Source organism: Anguilla anguilla, chromosome 7 (assembly GCF_013347855.1).
Source record: "Anguilla anguilla isolate fAngAng1 chromosome 7, fAngAng1.pri, whole genome shotgun sequence".
NCBI lineage: Eukaryota > Metazoa > Chordata > Actinopteri > Anguilliformes > Anguillidae > Anguilla > Anguilla anguilla.
In genome coordinates, this window is record NC_049207.1 from 40,486,934 (window position 1) to 40,500,489 (window position 13,556).

The following is a 13,556-nucleotide window of genomic DNA, read 5'->3' on the forward strand; positions in this document are numbered from 1 at the left end:
AAATAAATACTGGAATTTAGCTATATCGTATGCTGAAAAATGGGAATATATACATATATATATATATATAATATATATATATATATATATATATATATAATCCTTTTTAAAAACATTAGGCACCCTACAAAGGACTGAGCATATCCATGCATCGTTTTTTAAAAACCTTCAAATTGTTTGGTCTGCCCTCTTCTTTTCAAACCACAAATTTTTCAATGGGGTTCAAGGCTGAGGTGGCCTTTGAAAATGATCATTTTTGTTTTATATGGATGAGAGGAGCTTTCCGTTAAGAATGCATGAGCATCCAATTCCACCGACCCTAACTCCTTGGTCACAGCACGCTGCTACTGGTGCTTTCGAAGTGCCTCACCAGCAGTACAGCAGTATAACATTTGTGGAAATAAAAGACAGATGGATGAAAAGCTTTTTTCTTTTTGAAGTATACTAAGTGGTAATTTGGCCAGTATGGAAACAGCCTATAAGATCTATGAATGTTTCTAGGGAAACTAGCAGTGAGCATTTCATTGCCAGGGCAACTCATGCAGTTACCTCATAATATAAATCATGGGCAGCTACATTTTGAAGATGAAAAATCGTTACATTTTCTGTTAGAAATGAGCAAATGAAAGAGTAAAAAGACGATGTCATCTTAGGGTTTCTTACTTTTATGTTTTATAATATAGTACACATTCTACATTACAATAAATGCCAAACCATTCACAGCCTCAGCCATTCATTTACCAACACCATACAACTTGATTGGACGATAACCTCAAATAAAGTGCAACTTCATGCAATTAAACCAACTACCTGGAGTGACCTGCAGGCAGTGGGGAAAAAGATTATAAAAACCTTGTGTCTATTTTGGCATAGGATTCACTGCTGCCTTCTGAATACTGAAGGAGGCATATGGCATTAAAAACAGCCAGTCAACTCATGATTCGGTGATGGTGGTGGAAAACAGTCTCATGTCGCTCCAGAATCTCCCATTGATGTTTTCTCTCAGGCCTGTAGGCTTGTTTAGGTGACCTGTTTGTCAGAAATATGGTGAAGAATCATCTGACTACATCACATTCCTCTACTACTTGGTAGTCCCTGACTACATCGCATTCCTCCACTACTTGTTAGTCCCTGACAACATCACATACCTCCAATACTTGGTAATCCCTGACTGCATAAAATTCCTCCACTGCTTGGTAGTCAATTGTATGTGCTCTATGCGCCATTTGTGTAATAAGTGGGTTTCACATTGCAATCAAACTATGGTATAGCACACTGTGGGGATCTAGATGAAACTGCCAGAGTTTTTGCTGGCCACCTACCGTGAACAGCACACCAATCAATTTATTACGTTTTGACCAATAATTCCTCCCCTTTTTGCCACTCAATGTCACTTCATAACATCAAAGACATTAAAGCGTTCCAGGAAATCCTTCACAAATGCTTTCTTGAACACATTTGTTTTTGATCCCTTGAGTTACGAATACGACTAGACACACCACAGGCACGCCGTTGTAAATTCCACCACAAGCTGTGTTCTAAATTAACAGCTCAGGGCAAGAACTTCATATGCATTTTCCTTTCCGCTAATTCTGATGTGAGAGCATTTTGGCATATGATTAAACAATGTTTAAGTGCCTCAAGTTCACTGCTGGTGGGTTTTGCTCGTTTACAGGGAACTCTAAACGTGACGCCCACTCTTTGTTAACCGGTGCAAAGTGGTGGGAAGGGATTTAAGGTAAAACTGTGGTGGGGTAGTCCTCCAGCCAAAAAAATCAACTTGGCAACAAAAGACAGAAAAGTGTAGCTGTCAACTCCAGAAGAGATTATTCCAAAAATGCATTCTCAAAAAGTCAAATATAACAAGGAGACAATGTTGTGGTGTTGACACTGAGAATGGACGTCCTTATTTACATCCCATCACAATATCTTACAAAAGGCGAGTGTGGTAAGCCTATTTTTAAGATACAGCTTTACAAGAAGTTCACTTTTCTAGTCAATAACAGATGTCTGAGCAGTTCTGTCTGCGACTAAAGAGACCCCTACATAAAAGTACATTTGTCAATTTTGGAATTATTTTCCAGCCAAGCACAGACTGAATGTGTTGAAGAGACTAACGGGACTCACAGCCAAGGGAGGTGATAGGTAGGCACAAGAGACGAGATGTTCCCGAAAAAGCATGTGTTTATTAACACGGATGCAGGGTGAATCTGACAGTAATATATACAGTGAACCACGAGGGGAAAAATTGTTGGAAAAAAAATGTGGAACAACTAATAAAGTCGTGCTGACCATGATAAATAAACACAAACACAGAAAAGAAAACTTGCTAATTGCAAACCTGGTTACACAGCTAACCTAAGTACAGTTCTCAACAATTATGGTGAGAACACAGCTCTCCCCAACTGACGGTCTTACATAGCCTGTAGGAAGGCAGCCTCAATTGGATCATATAAATGAAAATAACTAGCGGGTGAAATAAAGCATTCCTTTTCTCCACCTCACCTACAGTTGTTCCTAATGACATTCATGAACATTCAGAAATATTAAATGACAGCACACAATATCCAAACTTACTGCTTTCCATAACTGTAATGTGGTCAGCAGACCCACAAAAAAAAAAAAACATAAAAAAATAGAATGTGACCACCCTGTCACTCAATATGGATGCTTCCACCTTCTATTCAGTTATGGGCATGCTTGGCCACGCCTCCCTTGCAAACTGTGCCACAATTGATTTATGAACTGATGTGACTGGTGACCTTCAGGTTTCATTATTACAGAAAAAAAGGAAAAGAGGAACATAACAAAATATTTTCCCACAAAGGGAAATGTCCATGTAAAATCAACGGATTCACATGTAGGACGCAAAATTGTTGTTTTGTGTCACATGCTGTTTAGTGTTGAACAGGAATACATGGAATTTTCCTCAATCACACACACAATTGAGGTTCTGCTCCTTACACTCACAAATTCTGGTGGTGTAGTTTAATGGTTAAGTAACTGGGCTTGTAGCCCAGAGGTTGCAGGTTTGATTCCCAGGTAGGAGACTGTCATTTTGTCTTTAAGCAAGGTACTTAACTTCAATTTAACTTCATTTTAAGAAGTTAACCTGAAGTGCTTTGATAGTATCCATTTTTACAACAGGATATATATGTAAAAAAATGCTGAAAAGATGAGAGTGCCAGTAATGTAACGTGTAATGAAAAGTAGCACTAATTGCATTTTTACAAATTAGGGTAACAGGGAAATTATGCTTTATATGAGAAAGGTCCTGTGATGATCTGGGAACAGCAGTTCATAATCACAGAATGTTGTCGTCAGAATTTTGAATTGGTCTGTGTTCAGGAACTCATATCTCTGTCTAAAAGAAGAACAAAAAAAAAAAGTAATGATTTCTTGGCCAGTCTACCGCATTGCTGATAGCATTCAGTGTGTGCATAAAAAGCAACACTTGAATACATAAAAGATTTGCCAGTGTGACCTCAGTTTCTATTCAAAATGTGACCATACTGTGGTTGAGAAAAAAAAAAAAAAGCAACACATTTGTTTGTAAGTCACAGTTAAGGGCTGGTTCTGGGCCATATTGCAGTGGACTTTAATGCCACTTAAATAGACGCCTAAAAAACCAGGCTAATCATAATTTGCACAGAATAATTTGTGAGTAAGTGGAATAAGTGCAGAGAGTGGTGTTTCACAGATCGCAGGTTTTTAATTGTTCTTTTCAATGAAGTCACGTTGTGCACATTCACTCACCAGCTAGAGTGCTAGCATAGGCCATAGAGACCATTAATTGGATATTTCAGTGGGATCGCATAAAGGTGAACTTTAGCCTACCTAAATGCCTATTGTTAAGGTTCAACTCAATTATTTACGACTATAGCCTTGCTGTGTATGATGTATTCAATTATTAAAAGTATGCATTTCTTTGCTGAATTTTTATAATTAAGTGGAGACCGTGTGTGCAGTCTAATGTCACTGTTCATTAGGTAGCCTCATCTAGTCTCGGTTCGTCATTCCAGCGCTTCCTTTCAGGATGCTTATCATAGACTACTGCAATTAAATAATGGTAAATATATAATCACCAACCCACCCCACCCCAAAAAAACCCAAAAAACATGCAGCTTTAATTGGATCTGGGTGATTCATTTGTGCCGTCTGGAAACAGAATATTCACTTTCATTTAACAATTGCAAACAGTTGATTAAAAAAAACAGACCATCCCCATCGATAATACCATAAATGGTCAAGATCTGAGGTAACTGGATTGGACTGTAACCCTGGTGTCTGATTGAATCCTTTGCTCCCCTCTCTCATATCCCTCACCTTTGATAATGGTTAGGCAGCCCCTTAAGCAAAGACACAGCTGTCAGCCGGTGATCCATTCTTTCACCTGAAAAGAAGAAGATGGCATGTCTATTTCCCTCTGTGCCATAAACCCTACTACCCTCATTTGAGTTCCTACACCTTTTGGGAGAGAACGCTGTTTCCTGCTTCAGTGAGTATTAAGTTGCATTGTGTGACTGATTATCTCAGCATGTATTATTATTATCGTTATTATTAATATTATCAAAGAAGGCAGGCCTGACAGAATTTCATGAAACCCAGGACACTATTAATTTGCAGTTGTTTCAGAGAGTATGATTCTTAATATAACACGTGGAAAGAAATGATGAAATTTAAAGTGTGTACACATGTTAGAAGTGTATTTGGATTAGTTAGAAATGAGCTTTCCTGATTATTTTCTGTAAATTTAACAGGTTTCCCCCATTTCCTCTAGCCAGTTTTCACTGTGTTTTGTCTATCTCAAATGATTGCTAGTTGAGCCTCTTTAGCCATGCCTGGTGAACCACAACCAGTACTAGAGGTCACCCAGCACTACAGGAGAGCTCGCAGGACTGATCGGAGGAGAGGTAAGTATGTTACTGTTGGGCCTGTTGGAGCTTTGTGTGCTGTTAAGAGAAACTATTTAAGAGTCTAATCTTGACTGTCCTACTTCTGACAGATTTCTCTTTACTGCAAAATTTTTTCATAACCATATACTTAGAAAATCTAATAAAATTACTAGAGATAACAGCAGTTTTACAATACTGAATAACAGGCAAGTTTTATGTTGGTATTAAGCTGGTGGGGGTGAGCAACTTTTTTCTTTTTAAGAGGAGTCTATTCTATGTAGTGCTTTGTCTTGCAGACAGAATTTAAAACTTTCGTAATTATTGTCGGGAGAGCAAAATAGTTCGTATTTGAATGTTATCAGAAAGGGCAACACCATTTTTCAATGGAATTGAACAAGAACAAGTGAAGATCTAGCACAACCAGTCAGTTCATCAGCAGCTTAAATAAAGCACATTCACGCAATCTCAAATGTTGTAATACAGTATTTATTTATCAGCACTGCTGAACAAAGAGTTATCTGCCTCCTTTCCTGGGACATGGAATTATGATTTTACTTCCTGCTTAGTTGGTTTTTTTTTGCCTTTAGCCGATTATATGCTCTGTAGCTTCACCTCAACTGGTACTGTATAGAGTTCTGGCAAAGTTCTGTAGACGATTTATCACATGCGTTTCCTGCATCTATCTCAATTCTCTTTGGCTGTGGAGTCAGTTCTGCAGATATCACTGATATTGCCAGCTATCTGTGCCAAAGCAGTGTGTATTCTGGGGAGGGGTATTCTTAGGTAGTGTCTTGCCCCATTATCGTGGGTTTCATTTGGGGATTTATGTGGGAAGCATTATTATTATTATTATTATTAGTATTATTAGTATTATTATTATTTTAGTATTGTTAGTATTATTATTTTTATTTTTATTTTTATTTTTATTATTATTATTATTATTATTATTATTATTTTAGTATTGTTAGCATTGTTAGTATTCTTATTATTATTATTATTATTATTATTATTATTTATTTTTTTCCTCCTGTGTGGTCTGCCCTACATTTACATTTCCAGCTCAGAACATTTACTCCCAACGCGCCTGCATTGCTACAGACGGGGAGTAACTTTTTGAGGACTCTTGGCTCCCAAACTCGACCGAGCTTTCCAGCGAATTGATCTAGATTTGCTTCTTAATTAGTGGCGTGAATCCTCTCCTTTCCCTCCTCAATTTTGTTTGGTTTCGATCAGAGACTCGCAGCCCCCCTGTTCACTGTGCCATGATATTAGGTGATTAAAAATCAACATCTCAAAGATGCCGAGAGTGAAGCCACAAATTGGATCGGCTCACCTGAGGCGAATGGGGGAGACTTTGTTGCATTGATATTCTAAGAAATTTAAATAACTTCCGAAGCCTAGCTAAAAGCAAGAGATGAAACGGTCTAAGATAAAGCAAAGATTGACAATGATAATCATGAAAAAGCTTTTGTCTTCCGCCCATGCTTTGAAACTCCTCTGCACCCACTACAGTTTTGGTTTCACAGAATATTTTATGTGTTACATTACACATAGTTTATATAGATATTCCGTCCATGTGCTAAGATATGAATATGCATTAGTACATATGCAAACACTTGTTTTTACTCTGTAAATTGTGAAACAATAAGGTTGTTCATGTACCTGTGAATTACAACCCTTATGTGAAAATGTATACAGGATAAGATGAGGATGACGAAAGTAAAAATGAGGTTAGAAAAATCCTTTTATAACCACATCATACAGCAGTTGCATTAAAGATGTATTAATGTTTAAACAAAGCGGCAAATACAAAAAAAGACCTATGCATGCACAAGAATCAAATTATTCATTCCAGAAATGAAAGGAGTAGCTACATGGAACAATTTCAGACTGTCATAAAGAGCACACATTGAGTTAAGTGATATAAGTTTGATGGCAGCCTACATTTTGCTTTTGCCGTGGTGAACCCAGGCAACGGCTGGGGAAAAAAAGTGTTGAACAGAATTATTGACATTTCTCTCTGACATCAAACTGGTGCCAGGGGTGCGGAAGAAAGGGAATCATCAGTCTCTGATCTGAATTCATTAAATGAGAACAAAGAACAAAAAGAAACAGCAGCAGCCTACGGGCACTGCTGTTCTGAGGGATTCGTAGTCACACCTCCGAGTGGCACTGTGGGCTTTTCGAAAAACCCTTTTCCCTGAAGTTGAAAGCCCTCTCCATTGCCTCCCCGTCCGTTTGTTTGTTCTGCCTTTCAACTCCTGACGTTGCCCCGGCTTTCCGTGAAGGACAACTTCTGTCGCTGGTCTGCAGCGTTCAAACAGTTTGACTCGTGGGAGGTCTCCACTACCTCTCTCCCAATAACCCCCCCTCACCCCACCCCACCTGACTTCCACACCCCTCCTCTTCTTTATTCTACTAAGCACTGTTTTCTTTTTAAGCGTTCAGTCGTGCAGTTGAAATGCCAATCTGTTTGCCGGTTCCTCAGCTCTGCGAAGCCATTTTCGCCTCTACTTTGTTGTGCCTGCTAACTGGATAAAAAGACATTTATTTAAATTTGCATATGGATATATGCTCAGTATTCCATGGCATTGCACATGTAAAAATATTCTTACATTAGCAACTCTACAGACTGAATTTCTTCTATAGGTATCTCCCAAAATGACAAGTCCCTTGTTTCTGCTTTCATGTGGACAGGTGGCAAAAATGACTTGAATTACAAAATTGCTATATTTGTCCTGATCAGGATAGCATTTAAGTTAAAATTACATTGGATAGCGATTTAAAACACCTTCCCCTTGATAAATGGTTGTGAAGTTGGCTCTCAATTTATGGTGATGTGCCAATATTTAAAGGTGGGCGTGAGGAAAATAGCATACGCACACACAAGAATTACTTGCCCCTATGGTTGACAACTCTTCCATATGGGTACATGATATATATATAATCGGTCGTGCCAAAACTAAGTTGAACAATAACAGAGGCCATTTTAGAGACACTGAAACTTATTAAGGGTATTGAGAAAAACGGGAGCAGCGGTCAGCCAATGAGCACGCAGCGTCTGACTTCCCAGCTCAATTCAAACTGCTTCTAGCACTGTTAATAATAATAATAATAATAATAATAATAATAACAATACTAACCTGTATTGGTGTATTGTACATGAGTGAGTGGAATTATTTTTTGGCATTGTTACATCATACAACTCCATCTGAAACGGGCTCTTCCAAACTCCTATTGATTTTTGATTGATCATGACATAGTTATCAACAGAAGGCATATTTGAAAACATACACAGCATAACATATTAATGTATTGAACTTGAGTGCAACATGACAAAACTGACATATTTATCCATGCAGTGCTGCACCAGTACACCCTGATGAACAACAGCTTTGTTAACAAAAGGAAAAATGCCAAAATGCTAGAAATGCTAAAATACTGAAGATTATACTGACATAGTGGGATGCCCTATTAGTGTAATTCCATATCTCAAAATAGAATATCTATATTTAAGCAACACAGAGAAAATTGACAGCATTGTAGATCATTTTTGCAATATTCTGTAATTCAACTCAATTTAGTAATTCTGTCATAGTCATTTCTGGTGGCCATTTAGTAGCCTACTACTTGGCATGTTATTGTGACAGTGCAACAATAAAATGCCAAGAACAAACAAATAAACAAATAAATAAACAACAAATAAATGCATGAGCATAAACACATAGCATCCTACAGCAAAATATTCCCCCTCAAATTAATGTTTGAAAAGGCATGGCCTTTTGTGTCACACATATTTTGTCCAGGTGTTTGTGGCCAGTGATAGGCTGGCACCACAGGGTAGTAGTGATAGGCTGGCAGCACATTCATCCAGCATAATACCTCAGTGCTTGTATGACTGACTCCCATGACCTTATGTGCTTCCCGAGAGACAAGTAGAGCTTGCACTGTGTTTTCGTTTCCCACTGTATACTTTGAGTGCCGTCCTCAGAACTAACCTTGCATTTAGCCTCCGTTGTTATCCCTCCATTCTGTTGGCGGTATCGGACGTGGACGTGGGGATGATGCCAGAGTGTGTGTTTTTCTCAGCAATTATTGCGGCGGAGGTTGAAGTGTTTAACTGATTTGTGGTTTGACTGCTTTTTTCCACTTGGCCCTTTGGCTCCCATCGGCACTGCGTCTGGTTCCTTGATGGATGGCTCACACTCAATGTTGCTCATTGCTTTAATTGACTATGTGAACGCTTGCTTTTAATCTTTGATCACCCTATAATCTAGAACTGCACCTTTGACTGCTGCCTTTCATTTCAAGTAAAAGTACCTGCAGTAGAGATGCTGAAATGGCTACCTCTGTTTAGTAAGCACCTCTCTTAAATGTGTAAAACGAGGATGGTGTCATTCAAAACAGCCTCTGTTTTTAACAATCTCTGGCATCACCCTGCTGGTGTTCCTTCTCTGTCATAACACAGGGTCTGCCTTTAAGGGCCTGCATAATTCAAAGAATCCCTCCAAATTAATTAATTAATATATCAATAGCTCCTACTTTGCTTGTCTTATTGAAATATAGGCCTTTATTTTCCAGCACACGCATGACATGTTGCGAGCTGTCATACTGGCTAAGTGGTATTTTTATCATGGATTTTGATGCGCCTGAGTCTTTTGGTAATTTCCTGAATCACCGTACGCTGAAGTGGGAGGAGATTCACTGCTGGGGACTCAGTCAAGAATGATCAACAGACTGCAATTCTGGTGCATCTCATTGGAATTTTTCATTCCGTCTAGTCTTTAATTTGAGCCCTATGCCACCCACCCTGCTCAGACCAGTTCTATGGTGTAAGCCAGTGAATGGCAGATTGCTAATTTCAGGGCTTTCCCATGCAGTGTGCACATTATCACTGCCAATAACTAAATCAAAATCACACACACGCACCCACACACACACACGATCACAAAAAGTCATCTTCGTAAAGGCTTAACAATTGACTAATGAGGCTAGTTACACCTGCATATGTATCTGTTTCAGGCCTAATATAAAAGTGGCTATGATTAAGTGATTTGTGTATGATGCTACTGAGGATAAAGGAGGCTAATTGCAGAAACAAATCGAGGAAGATTTGACAGATTGCTCAGGAGAAGGATTAGCCTGTTTGGTAAAACAGAAAAAGCTCTCATATTTTTGTGATTTCCTTGGTCATATGTTTATTTGTATGAATGTTCTTTATTTCAAATTGTAGACATAATGGAGTACATAATTGCTCGCCGCAGGAGCAAAAGGTATAAAACCTGGATAAGTGTTTAACATACCTTCTGCGACCTGACTGAGGAGGAGTGCAGAAAAAAAGATGCATCTAATCTATACAGTACTGCAGGAGGTCTGCAGGATAGCAGCTGACATCAAGGGCAACCCAACAGGTTCATGCATGCCCCCAGTTGCGCTAAAAGTAACAGCAGTCCTTGCCTTTCTGGCCACTGGGTTCATTCCATCATACCAGGGGTGTCAAACTCATTTTTACCGAGGGCCACATCAGCATAATGGTTGCCCTCAAAGGGCCAGATGTAACTGTAAGACAGTATAAATGTAACTAAATGTCACCAAATATAATGTAAAATAAATGTAACTACTCCGTAATATATTGTTAAATAACTTTCTGTATTTATTACTTAAAGTTACAAATATTACATATGCATTTGCATAGATGTAAAAAAAAGTGTTTGCTTGTTGCTCTGTTACTATAACATAAATCCAATGATCAAACTATTCACAGAAAAATATTAAAACACAAGTTAAGACATTAACTTTCTTCAAAAAATTTTTGTCACAGTCGAGAGGGTCAGAATAACGTACAACCAACTATAGTGAGCTGCTAAGAACATGTGTGACAGATGTAGCATTTTACAAAAACAAATGGCTGCACACAGCCTTGCAGGAGTAAACATTTGTCTGCATAAACCTGTAAACAACAAATACATTACTACACAAAAAGCAGTATATGTAATAAACTCAAAATAATAAAATAGGGTTGTCTCAGTTCACAACTAGGAGTTGAAAATGATGAGGATATGCTCCCTGTCCTTGAACACACCAAGTGGATCCCCTCCACCATCCTCATCCATTGATCATGTTCTGAAAACAACAAACACAAAACAAAATGCAAGAACAATCACTAAATTGCACTCAGTTTAACTATTCTTATTTTTGGTTGAAATACATTTTATCATATTTTAATTAGGTTTTTAAAAATACTTACCAATGTGTTTTCTGGCCAGATGTCTGACACCGTTTTCCTTTGGCCAGTGTGTCAATGTCTGGTTTTAGCTCTTGTGCTGTGGCAATCCGTAAAACAGCGTGGAGGTTGTCATCAGTGATGCGTGATCTGTGCTTGGTTTTGTTCAGATTCATTATTGAAAACATCTGTTCGCACAGATAGGTGCTCCCAAACATAGACAGAACACGGGCAGCATGAAGTCGAAGCTGTGGCATCACACCAGGGGGCAGTAGACGGTAAAATTCCTCAATTGCAGCATCCTGGAACTTTGCTCTCAGGCCACTGTCGCTTTGAAGCTCGATTAACTCCAGCTGAAGGTGATGGGGTGCACTGCTGACGTCGGTGGTGAAAGGACTGGCAAAGATGGCAAAGCCCGAGTGCTGTGCTTTGAAGTCAGAGAAGCGCCGATCAAACTCATTCATTAACCGGCTCAGTTTGGTAGCCAACCGGGCACATGAAAAAGCATCGGGAACTGAGGCTGAGATGCTCTGACAAACAGAAAAGTGGGCAAGATTGTCCTGTTCCACTTGCCACTTCCATAGGTCAAGTTTACGCTGGAAACATGTGATCATGTCGGACATCTGCGTGATGACTTGTTTGCGTCCCTGCAGCTTCTGATTCAGTTGGGCGAGATGCTCAGTTATGTCACATAACATAGCAAAATCACACAGCCAGTTTGGATCTGACAGTTCGGACAAGGGTTTTCCTTTACTCTGCATGAAAAGAGCAATATCTTCCCTAAGCTCAAAAAATCGTTTGAGGATTTTGCTCCTACTCAGCCACCTCACTTCTGTATGGTACGGCACGTCTCCGTACTCCGAGCCCATCTCCTGCAAGAACAGCTGGAACTGGCGGTGATTCAGGCCACGCGCCCGAATGAAGTTCACTGTTTTCATGACCGTGGTCATTATATCATCCATCCCCAGCACCTTTCCACACAAAGCTTCTTGATGGATAATGCAATGATACGTTATCAGAGGCGTGTGACAGTTACTTTTTTGCATTTTCTCCTTCATTAGTCCAACCAAGCCCGCTTTTCCTCCACACATTGCAGGCGCACCATCTGTAGTTAATCCCACCAACTTTTCCCAGGGCAATCCAGTTTTACTTACGGACTTCTCCACCGCATCATAAATGTCCCGTCCCGTTGTGGTCCCATGCATGGCAGCTACATCCAAGAGCTCCTCGGTGACAGAGAGGTCCGACTTCACGCCTCTAATAAAAATGGATAGCTGTGCCATATCCGTGTTGTCTGTACTTTCATCAACCGCTAATGAAAAAGCGGTGTAACTGCGTGACTCTTCGGCCAGCTGTGTTGACAGGTTTGCTGCTAGCTCCTTGACTCGGTCCGCAATGGTGTTTCTTGACAAACTGACATTTTTAAAAGTCTGTATCTGGTCGGGGCACACCTGCTCACACACCTTCAGCATGCACTGCTTCAAAAACGCACCCTCTGAAAAAGACTTTGAAGCGCGGGCGATTTCTTCAGCCACCATAAAGCTAGCTTTCACTGCTGCATCGTTTTTGGTTGTGGCTTTGGTGAACAAATTCTGCTGCGATCGCAGTTTGCCTTTTAGTTCTTTGACAATTTGTTGTTTTTCATGAAGGCTAACTTTGGCATACTTGGCTCCGTGTTTGGTGTCAAAGTGTCGACGTAGATTGTACTCTTTGACGACCGACACCGCCTCATAACACAAAAGACATACCGGTTTTTCTCCTTGAAGCACAAACATGTATTCGCCTTCCCATCTTTCTTGAAACTGCCTTCCATCTGCATCAATCTTTCTCTTCCTGGACATTTCGGGGTCAATTGCGGATATTCTCAATTTCACTTGTAGCATTAATTGAACACCTGCGATCTAGTGGCGGGATGCCGTCACTTCGCGGGTAACAATCACCATGCATTGTGGGAAATGTAGTTTATGGTCAATGCACGCTTTAAAGCAGCATAGACCTATTTTAAGACAGATTTTAAAACCAATTAAGCACTCGCGGGCCACATAAAATGCCGTGGCGGGCCACATCTGGCCCGCGGGCCTTGAGTTTGACACATGTGCATCATACCATCAGTGTACCGATTAAGCACTTGACTTAGTTTACGATTTTTGACTTTACCTTGTGAAACAAATGCATTATGAGAGTGACAGACAGTATACATTGCTTAGCAATAGCAATACAAAATCAATGTGGACCAATGTGGATAGTAGACCATGAAATTGGCAGAACGTCAACACGCTTTGCACCCCACTCTTAAAGGGAATGAAGAGGTCATTTGTTTGGCTATGACTTGTAGGACCTATTAATTATTTCAACTGCAGCACATCCACTGATAATATATGAATCATAATCCAGCCCATTTTTGACCTGCTCTATGTGCCCCTCACCTCTAATCACGA

General features: G+C 39.7%; 1 protein-coding gene across 1 annotated transcript; it reads right to left on the reverse strand.

Annotated features, from left to right (window-relative positions):
* Positions 1-10,389: 10,389 nt before the first annotated feature.
* On the reverse strand, positions 10,390-13,211 carry LOC118231312 (general transcription factor II-I repeat domain-containing protein 2-like). The gene is made up of 2 exons (XM_035425008.1): positions 11,143-13,211; positions 10,390-11,018 (listed from the first exon to the last, which is right to left on the reverse strand). Coding segments are annotated over exons 1-2 (1,860 nt in total). The 5' UTR covers positions 13,002-13,211; the 3' UTR covers positions 10,390-11,017.
* Positions 13,212-13,556: the final 345 nt, after the last annotated feature.

Bases quoted from the DNA above. Each gene is read 5' to 3' on its own strand.
- LOC118231312 (XM_035425008.1), bottom strand. From the start codon at position 13,001: ATGCTACAAGTGAAATTGAGAATATCCGCAATTGACCCCGAAATGTCC.